This window comes from Pogoniulus pusillus, unplaced genomic scaffold, assembly GCF_015220805.1.
Source record: "Pogoniulus pusillus isolate bPogPus1 unplaced genomic scaffold, bPogPus1.pri scaffold_50_arrow_ctg1, whole genome shotgun sequence".
Taxonomy (NCBI): Eukaryota; Metazoa; Chordata; class Aves; order Piciformes; family Lybiidae; genus Pogoniulus; species Pogoniulus pusillus.
In genome coordinates, this window is record NW_026974708.1 from 1,188,046 (window position 1) to 1,198,609 (window position 10,564).

The 10,564-nt window shown below is 53.3% G+C and overlaps 1 protein-coding gene across 2 annotated transcripts; it reads left to right on the plus strand.

Moving 5' to 3' along the window:
* The first annotated feature begins 348 nt into the window (after positions 1 to 348).
* Positions 349 to 10,283, plus strand: LOC135174174 (olfactory receptor 14J1-like). 2 transcript variants are annotated; one of them, XM_064141402.1, is made up of 2 exons: positions 349 to 369; positions 9,342 to 10,283. In XM_064141402.1, exons 1-2 carry the CDS (start codon positions 349 to 351, stop codon positions 10,281 to 10,283), a joined length of 963 nt encoding a protein of 320 aa, XP_063997472.1. The 2 variants fall into 2 exon arrangements, with proteins under 2 accessions (XP_063997472.1, XP_063997473.1); XM_064141403.1 differs by lacking the exon at positions 349 to 369 and having other exon boundaries at positions 9,324 to 10,283.
* Positions 10,284 to 10,564: the final 281 nt, after the last annotated feature.

Consider the following 10,564-nt stretch of genomic DNA (forward strand, 5'->3'; position numbering starts at 1 on the left):
AGAACCCAGAAGCAGCAACCACAACAGGAAATCTCCCATGATACAAGCTGAAGTTCAGGCCTCATCATACATTGCTGCAGGCAGCACTTCCATTTTTGCAGCTGCCATGGCTGCATCAGGCTGTGAAGAACAGCAGCAGCTTCAGCTCAACCCATGACATTCTCCACTTCTTATCCTGTGCCAGCCATCTGCATCCTGCCCAGCAGCAATCAGCATCAAACAACAGACATCATAGGACAGTCTCTGTCCATTCTCACTCACAGTGAGATCTCTTTGCAGCACAGAGAGGACTGCTCACTGCAGCTGCTCTGCATCTCCACCCTGCTCCACTACAGACTGGATCAGTCCATGACCAGTCCAAATGCTGAGGCTGTGTTCCTACCCCAGGGGCAGTTGAGTCCAGGGACTCATTCCACCCCTCCAAGTGAAAGCAAACTGTGGCTTCATTCCGGTGCTCAGCTTCCAGTGCACACTGGAGTGCAGATCCCTCTGGCACAGCAGGTTCCTCCTCTTCAACCTGCCAAGCTGTCAGCTCTGTACAGTCCAACAAACCCACTTGTGCCTCTCCTCCAGCTGCTTGGAGACAGAGCCCCTCTGATTCTTCGTGGGATCACCTGCATCTTATGCAGATGCTTTGGGAGTCCTCTCAGCAGAATCAGAAGCAGGATCAGGCTGTCTGCTCTCCTTGGGTGATTTTCCACTGCACGCCGATGCAGCATCTCCAGGGCAGAACTTCCCTGGAACTCAGGCACTAGTGAAGCTAGGCCTGCAAAGGCTTTTCCATCCCATTTCCACATCTCCTCCCCGTGGTCATACGGGGTGCAGACCTCCCAGATTCTGTCCCAGACAGGGCAGCAGCTGTTCCTCATGGCTGAAGTACAGGCCTGGGCAGAGGAGGAAAGATTTTTCTCATCTCCCTGAGGCCTTTGCTAGTTCCATGCACTGACCTTGGCCATCTTCCAAAGCCTGATAAGCTGAAGAGCTGAGCAAGCAAACAGCAAACAGCTCTTTCTTGCTCTTGTGCCCTGCTTCATCCTCATCTTTTATAAAACTGCTTTATGATGCTTTTTCCTTGCACCACTGCAAGCACACTCCTTGGGCTCAGCTTGGGTACCAAAAAGGAACATAATAATGCAGCACAAGGGCTAACTGCCTGCTGTCCCAATGCAAAAGTGAGGGGAAGAGGAACACACACAGCTCAGGGCTGAGATAAAGAGGTAAGAATTTAATGTAACATAAGATATCATAAGCACAATGCCTAATTACCTTAGCTAATCACCTAATTAACCTAACACCACAATGCAGGAGTACCTTAGCTCAGCCTATTTGCAGAAGCAGTGCAGTGATTCCTAAGGGCTTTCCACTGCCCCAGCAGTGGCCTTGCTGCTTTACTGCGGACCCTGTGCTTCCAAAAGGAATTCTGCTGCCACATCAGTGCCTTTTCTCAATTCACCAATCCTGAGCCTTCTTAGTCAGGCTTTTCACTGACAAAACAGAGGCCCTGCTGCCTTTCTGTGAGCCTGGGGCTTTGCTCACCATTTACACTGGCCCAGCAGTGCCCTTGATGCATTCCAGTGAGCTGGCAGGCAGCAAGGACACTTGTGACTACTGGACTGACAAGGGAAGCCCAGGCTTGCTGTCAGTCAGCAGGGCCACTGAGGAGCAAAACCTGTCTCCTCCGGCATGATGCAATGCCAGAGGTGGGCAGGGGGATCCCATCAGAAGCATCAGACCTGTTGGAATGCATCAATCTCACACTTTAAAAACAAAGCATCTAAAAACTTCTAAACACTCAAAAAGATCTCTTCCTACTTCTGAGTTCATGGAAAGCCTGAGAGAAGCCCCAGGCCTACAGGAATCCATCAGGAAGCCTTTTGGAAGCTGCCAGGCCTGCTGGAAAGCTTCAAAGCCACTTAGAGGAAAATCTCCTGCCACAGTCAGTGCGGGTGAAGGGCTTCTCACTGCTGTGGACGAGGTGATGCCGGAGGAGCCTAGCTCAGAGTGAAGCTTTTGCTGCACTCTGTACGGGGAAGAGCTGTCTGGTGTGGATCCAGTGACGGGTGTTGCGGGTGGAGCTGCAGCTGAAGGTCTTGCCACAGTCAGGGCAGGAAGAGAAGACAACAGTCATGGTGCCCACCAGTCTGCCACAGGAACACCATGTTTGGGCTTGTTTTGCATGCTGCTTTGCCTTCTGGTACACACAGGTCAGGATGCTGGGCACATGCATCTTCCATTCCTGGGCAGATAACCAAGGATTGGCTGTGGGGGTGCTTTCATTTATTGTTATTGGTCAAAAGCATGCATCAAAATGCTTCAGTTTAGCTAACTTACTTGGTTGCTGCACTGCTCTCTTTGTTTGCTGCCTACCCCTGTCTTGCCTGTTGTCACACCACGTGTAGCTGGGAGCCTGCCTCCACCACCAACAGGAGACGCTGGTGCTGTGCATCTCCTGAACCCAGATAAGGGTCTGAAACTGCTTGTCCTGCTCTGGGAAGCAGCTGCCCACCTGAGCTCAGCCCAGCATGGATGGCTTGGCCCAGCTGTAGCTTGGTGACAGCTTAAAGGCATCAGGTTCCAACATCAAAGACCTGATGCTCCTGCCAGGGGCCAACCCCTGTGTACAGCACCTGTTCAGATGACTCCAAAGCCCATAAGCCTGGCTTCTGTTTGTTGCAGCATGGTGTTGCTTGTAAATCTCTGCCTGCCATGGGAACTGCAGCCAGGCCTGTAGACCAACATGATCAGAGGCCTTGCCATGGAGGGCTCCAGACAATTCAGTGTGAATTATGCCAGAGACCACTTTATTATGTAACAGCCCAAAATAGATACACTCAGCCAGTGGAGCACACACCTACACATTAGCATACTTAGTCAAGGACAACTCACTACATCAACACAACCCATGCCTCACTGTTCCCGTTGATGAGGTGTCCGTTATGTATCCCTTCTGCGATAAGGAAGTCTGCAGCTGGTGGGAACCCAAGGTCTGTTATTATTCTCTTCACATCCTTTCCCACAGCTCTTCTGCACTTTGCATCCCACACCTGTTCATGCAGGTGGCTGGCCTATCCGACAGCTTCCTGAGAGCCACAGAGGATTTGCCCTGCCATTCCCATGGATCCTCTCTGATGCTGTGCTCAATCTGAACTGCACAAGCCGCAGCAGCTGCCCGCAGCAGCTGCCCACAGCACCCCACACCATCGCCACCTGCCCAGGGCTAGATTTCCTTTGTGCTTCTGCGCAGTGGTTTAGATTACAAATATTGAAGCTCAGGACATGGAGTGAGCAAATTGACTATTTTCTAAGGTTTGTGAAGGTTTCTGCCTGTGTTTCACTTTGGAAGGCCAGGAGAGGTCCTTCAGAACTGCCCTAGAGGACAAGCAGCAGATTGCACCACAGGAACCTCTTTCAATTGAGTACATTTCTGAAGCTGCTCTGAAGCTGTTTGACTCATTCTGCCTGGAGGTGCACATTCTGCACAGCGAGCTCCTCCTGCCCTGGGACAGAATCTCTGTGTGCTAAGTGTAAATAAATTTGTGTGCTTGGGTTTTTTTCTATTAAATAAACACCACTTAATCATTTCAATATCAGTGTCATTATGATCCATATCTAATCAAGATTGAACCCACATTTATCACAGCTCTGAGCACTCCTGTTGCAGCTACCTATTTGCTGTCGTGGGAATATGGTCAAAGCTCACACAGATCAGTGTGATCAAGAGCAATGTCACATGGACTCAAGGCCATTCAATGTGAGTTATACCAGAGACACCTTATTGATTGTTCTGACTCTCATTATATAGTCTTGAGCATAGAGCACACACCTACACATTAGCATAATTAGGCAAGAACAACCTAGTCCTTTGCATAAACCAGGCCTTATTTTTCTCATTAATGAGATGTCCACTTCCCTATCTTTTCTTCAGATAAAGTAGGCAGCAGCTGTGGGAAATCCAGGCCAGCACTCGATTGTTATCCTTCTCACATTCCATTCCCACACACTCTCATTGCAGGATGGCTACAAGAGAATGCTGTGGCTGCTCCTTAACTCCTCGCCAAAGGAAACATCACTGCCTTCCATGGAGTCCTTCTGTCTCTGAATTCCTGCTTCCAGCCAGTGGAACCCCTTCTGCAGCTGGGATTTCTGGTTGGAATCTGTACCAGGTTACTCCTTGGTCACCAATTACCCCTGCTGAGCAGTCACAAGGAGAAGTTCCCCTTCTGTGCTCCTGGCCATGGCTCATCCTGCTGCAGTGTCTAGGACCTAGCAGGGTCACCCCCAGGCTCAATTCTGTTTGGAGAAGGAGATCCTCCAGAGCAGAGCTTCCCTGCTGCACCATCAGACAGAGAGGGCACAGAGAGAGATATTTGTGTGTGTGGCTGGGGCAGAGGAGAACTGGAGGGATGAAAGGATCCCAGGGCCAGCTGCTGGATAAATGGAGGCTCTGAGGCCATCTTCTGCAGGGATCCCTGCACTGTGTGTGTCCATACAGGCTGAAGTTCTCCACTGACACAGCCTAGCACACAAACAGCCCAACCCTCCTTTCCTCTTTCTCCACTCACAGTGATTTTGCTTGGCCTAGAGACATCCTGGGATCCCATCCAGGATGAGGGATTGCTCATTTTCTTCCACCACAGATCTTGCCATGATGACAGCAGGGAGAGCATTCAGGTTCCCATGACCGTGACAATAAGCAGACATAAGTCTGGAGGGATCAGCTGTGTTAGGCTTTTTACAACCCCTGTTGCAGGACTGCCAGGCAGAAACCCTAAGCAGGCCACAAATGAACCTTTTGTTTTCATTCACCTTCTTTATCCTTCCAATGTCTTCTTTTTGATCATCCTCAAGCATTCCTCTCCAAGCAGCCCAGCTCTGCTCTCTACTCACTGCCCTTTTGTGTCCTCACTTGGTGTTTCCAAGAGGGTTGTTGTGCTGATCGCTCTCTGAGCAGCACACAACCAGTGACTGCTTTTAGCAGCTGTAATATCCTGCAGTTTCTCCCGCTGTGACCTGGTACTGACAGCTCAGCACAGTCAGGGCGAGGCAGCTGCACACAAACATCAACAGCTGGCAGCATGGAACTGCAGTCCGGGAGGACTTGGACAAAATCTGGGATTTGGCCAACATCAACTTGTAAAGTTTTTCAAGGAGCAGTGCCCAAGCCTGCATCAGGATGAACAATAACCTCTGTGGGCCTCCAGGGGTAAGAGATCAGGGACCACCTCTAGGGATGATGACACCACCTTCCTGGGCAGCCTGCTCAAGACTTGCTGGTCAAGCTGAAGGGCAAGCAGGAGCTGCACAGGCAGTGGAAGCAGGGACTGGGATCCTGGGAGGAGTATAGGGACACTGTCCTGTTGTGTAGGGATGGGGTCAGGAAGGCCAAGGTATGGCTGGAGCTGAATCTTTCAAGGCATGGGAAGACTAAAAAGAAGCTTCCAGAGGTCTGTCAGGCAGAGCAGGAAGGTTAGAAGGAGTCCCCCGGGAAGAGCAAAACTGGCAAGCTGGTTACAAAGGGCAAGGAGAAGGCTGAGCTACACAAACACATTTTGCCTCATTCTTCACTGCTTTCCTCTCTCCTCATATCTCCTGAGCTGAGGCACCTCAAGATGGGGACCATGGGTCAGACTCTGTGGAATCCTGATCTAAATCCCCACATTGATTGTAACCAATTGTTGGGCATTGACTTTTTAAGTGCTGCCATGAAATTCCATAGCCTGAGTTTATGATTCACCAGAGCAGTTTAAGGACTTTCCAGCTACTGCTGCTGCCTTCCAGTTCTACTGGACCCACAGGGCCATGGGAAAGCACTGCCACTGAAACCCTTGCACCCAAACTCTGAGTCTGAACCCAGTGACCATGTCTGGGACTAGGACTGCATCTAAGCCCATCTAGGCTGCTCTCTCAGGTTGTTCAGAGAGTGAGGGAGTCCATTCACAACCTTGGCAGTCAACAGAAGGGCCTCCTGTGTGCCTTTGATTCCAGTCTCCAGGCAAAACCATTTCAGCCCAGCCCCAAGGAGGTTTTCCTTTCACAGTCTCTCTAATCCTACCTTGAATTGATTCTCTTCTGCATAATTCTTCCATGTTGTCAGTAATGGAGTGACCCTTGGCACCCACCTCAGCCTGGTTAAGTCTCTGTTAGCTTTGCTGGATTCCACCAAATTCACTGAACTGTGCCGAAGTCTCCTCCTGAGTGAGGTGCATTGGAGTTGTGCCTTGTTTGTGCACAGCCATGGCCATTCTTGCCCTGGCAGTGTCAGCTCTTGCTGGTTCTGGGAGTGCTGGGGACTGGACCAGATGGGAACAGCCCCAGGGTGTATGTAGGCATCTGTAGTGCAGTGGAGAAGCAGTTTGGGATCCTAGAATCGAAGAATGATGGAATGGTTTGGGTTGGAAGAGATGCAGAAGAGCATCCAGGCCAACCTCCTGACCATGGGCAGGGACATCTTCTGCTAGTGCAGGCTACTCAAAGTTCCTGACTTTGGACACCTCCAGGGATGTGCATCCCCTCTGGGCCACCTCATCACATAATATTTCTTCCTTCTATTCAGTCTCAGTCTCCTCTCTTGCAGTTCAAAACCACTGCTCCTTGTCCAACCACTACAGGACTCGGCACAAAGTCTCTTTCTTGGCCTCTGACCACTACATTTTCATCTGCAAACACCTTAGAGGGTGCCCTGAGACCTGTGAGGATGGGGTTTGGAAGCCTCAAACACATGATCAGCAGATAAAGGCTGCAGGCTGTGGGGTCAGTGGTGTGGAGAGTGAAGACAGTACAGAGGTAGCATGAGAGTCTCTGAGGAGTGGTTTGAGACATGGAGAAGCTTTTCTGTGCATTGACAAACTGCAAAAGAAAGAAGTAAAGCCACAGAGTGCAGCTGGGGAGGTCCAGGCTGGACATGAGAAGGAAATGTCCCTGCCAGGGCAGTGCTGTGCTGCAAGACATCACCCAGCAGGGGCCTGCAGCAGCCCAAGGCTTTGTGCTTCAAGGAACACCCAGGGAGGATGCAGAGACAGCAGCAAAGGAAGGTGGCAGCAAGGTGGGCAGCTGGGTGGTGACTACAGCCTGCAGGGAAAGAGGCTGAGGGGATGCAGCAGCACAGGACAGCCTGAGGTGGAGAGGACAGAGGGGTGTGGAAGAGCTGAAAGGGCCTGGCAGAGCCAAGCTCTTCATGCCTTTGCTTCTGGCTGCTGTCTGTGCCACTGCTGCCTCTGAGGAGACAACTCCTCCTTCCAGCCCTGGGGCCTCAGTGCCTCCTTGTCCACCCTCAGGAGCCTGGCAGGGTTTGTGCCACAGGCCTGCCCTTGGCATTGCTCCTGTCCACATCCTACTGCCTCAGGGAGAGCCCTGGGGAGTGAGTGAGGGACAGAATCTCCCTTCACAGGGTGTGGAGGTCAAGGCTTGGCCCTTTGGATTAATGAAAGCCCTCCAGGTGTGCTCAGCATCAGAGCCACCTTCCCCTGCTTGTCCTGCCCTCTCAGCACTGCCTCCAGTTCTCTGCCCTAACCAGAGCCTGAGGACACCTTCCCAGTAGTGTCCTCCCTGGGACCCATTAACACTGCAAGAAACTTCAGAGTCTGAAGCTGACTTCAGCTTCTGGAGAGGTTTCATCATCTTCCTCTCAGCCTCTGAGGCTTACCTGGCACCAAAGCCACCAGAGAGGTCATTAACATGCCCAGGGCTGCTCCTCTGCTGCTGTTCTGGGCTGGGCTCCTGGGCTGCAGGGAGCTGCTGAAAGCAGGCAGCACAGAAAGGAGACAGCTCTGGCCAGGAGCAGCTCCTCTGCACAGCACAGCAGGGCTGAGAGCACTGCCAGGGCATCTCAGGCAGATGAGGGAGGCAGAGAGAGCTCCAAGGCGGCCAGGACCAGGAGGGTGCTGAGAACTCACTGGAGGAGAAGTCACTGCAGTCCCTGACATGGTGAGTCTGTGGGTGCAGGGCAGTGCAGGTGCAGGTCCTGGAGGCATCTCCTGCAGCTGGCACAGCCACAGCTGATGAGCTCTGTAAGGAGGACTCCCTGCCCAGAGGCTCTCCTCAGACCATTCTGAGGAGCTGTGCAGCCCTGGGCTGCAGGCAGGGGTGGGCAGGGCTGTCCTGCAGAGCAGGGTCCCTGCAGCCCAGGGGCTGTGTGCTGGGGCAGGGACTCTGCTGCCTGCCAGTCTCCGCTCTCAGCCTGCCTGCAGAGCTCCCCATGGCGCTGTGGGCAGAAGCTGTGGGTGGGAGAAGCCCTCCCTGGCAGGGCAGGGGAGAACATGGCAAGGCAGGGTCCTTCTGCTGAGCAGAGGGTGCTGCATGGGTCAGGTTTGCTCCCAGCTGCAGCTCCCCCCTGGGCATTTCTGAGGAGCCTTTCCAGGAGATCAGGGCAGCCTTTTCTGGAAGGGAAGGAGTCTTGGCCCTGGAGTTTGCTCTCCTTGCTGGGCAGGGTGAGACTGGAATTTAGTTCTCCACTCTGCAGAAGACACTGAAGCCTCAGGTCCCCTTGGTGCTTCCTGAGCTGCTGCTGAGTCTCTGCACAGCTCCAGATCAGCCTGGGCAGTGCCCAGCTGCTGGGAGGGGTCTGCAGGGTAGAGCTGAGCACACAGCAGGTGGGATGGGAGCTGTCAGCAGGGACCAGGGAGAGACCTGGGCACAGAGAAGCAGCTGCTGGCAGGGACAGCTGCAGGCAGCAGAGACATGGGCAGGCAGATGGAGAGGGATCTGCTGCCAAGAAGCCTGGCAGGGGGCATCAGGCAGCTCTGGGCCACTCTCTGCCCTGCAGACACTTTTCTCTATGCAACCTTTTGGTCTCCTCTCCTACCCAGCAGAGGCAGTGCCCTCAAAGCTGTGGGCTCTAGCTCATGAGTCGTGGCCTTGGCATCTGGACATGCAGCTGGAGGCTCCTGCAGTGTGCACACAGAAGGGTGACCAAAGCTCTTCAGTTGCACCGTGTGAGGTGCAGGGAGCAGAGCAGGGCAAGGAGAAGGCTTCACACCAAGCCCCTCTGCCTTTGTGCCTTCACTTCATTGTTTGCAGAGCTCTGCAGTGCTGCTCCCTGAGTCTCCCTCGAGCCACAGGACTCCTGCTGTGTGGGACTGGGGCTGGGCTGTGGTCACTTTGTGCTCTGACACTGGCTCTGGAGGTCCTGCCCCAGAGGTGGCTTCATGGCAACGAAGTGCCCAAGCTGCATTGGAAGCTGTGCTGAAGCCTGCCAGTGGTTGGTGGGGATGGGGCATGAGCTGAGCCCTTCCTCACTCAGCTGAGGCAGAGCCTGTTCTGTGGGCACTGAACCTTTGTTTCCAGAGAGAAGTGTCCCCTAACTTGTCACTGCTTTTCCTCCTTGGACAGGTCTCCATGGCCAGAGGCAGGCAATGTCCAACAGCAGCTCCATCACCCACTTCCTCCTGCTGTCATTCGCAGGCACACAGCAGCTGCAGCTGCTGCACTTCTGCCTCTTTTTGGCCACCTACCTGGCTGCCCTCCTGGGCAACAGCCTCATCATCACCACCATAGCCTGGCACCACCACCTGCACACCCCCATGTACTTCTTCCTCCTCAACCTCGCCCTCCTTGACCTGGGAACCATCTCCACCACTGTGCCCAAGTCCATGGCCAATTCCCTGAGGCACTCCAGGGCCATCTCCTATGCAGGATGTGTTCTCCAGCTCTTCTTTTTAGTATTCCTAATTGCTGCAGAGATTTCTCTCCTCACCATCATGGCCTACGACCGCTACGTTGCCATCTGCAGACCCCTGCACTATGGCACCCTCCTGGGCAGCAGAGCTTGTGCCCACATGGCAGCAGCTGCCTGGGCCAGTGGCTTTTTATACGCTTTGCTGCACACAGCCAATACATTTTCCCTGCCCCTCTGCCAGGGCAATGCTGTGCACCAGTTCTTCTGTGAGATCCCTCAGATCCTCAAGCTCTCCTGCTCCAGAGCCTACCTCAGGGAGGTTTGGCTCATTGTGCCCAGTGCCTGTTTAGCATTTGTCTGCTTTGTGTTCATTGTGGTGTCCTATGTGCACATCTTCAGGGCAGTGCTGAGGATGCCCTCTGAGCAGGGACGCCACAAAGCCTTTGCCACCTGCCTCCCTCACCTGGCTGTGCTCTCCCTGTTTAGCAGCACTGCTCTTTTTGCCTACCTGAAGCCCCCCTCCATCTCCTCCCCATCTATGAACCTGGTAGTGGCAGTTCTGTACTCAGTGGTGCCTCCAGCAGTGAACCCTCTCCTCTACAGCCTGAGGAACCAGGAGCTGAAGGCTGCCCTGAGCAAACTGCTCACTGGATGCTTTCAGAAGCAGTAAACTGTTTCTCTTCTGCTGCAGAGCAGTTCTGATCTCACTCAGTGCAGCCCCAGCCTGATTTCTTCAGTTTCAGTTGTTGCTGGTGGTGCTACCTTCGTAAGAATCTTCTTTCCCCACAAGTATCCTTCTTCAGTGTCCTTTGATGTTGGCCTGTCTGGTGTGACCCAGAGGCTGCAGACAGGAGGAGCTGTGCTCCCTGTGTGTTCAACACAAGACAGAACCCCGTAGAGACTTATTTCTCTGAAATCTTTCCCCCAGGTCTTCTCTGGAGCTGCAGGGCA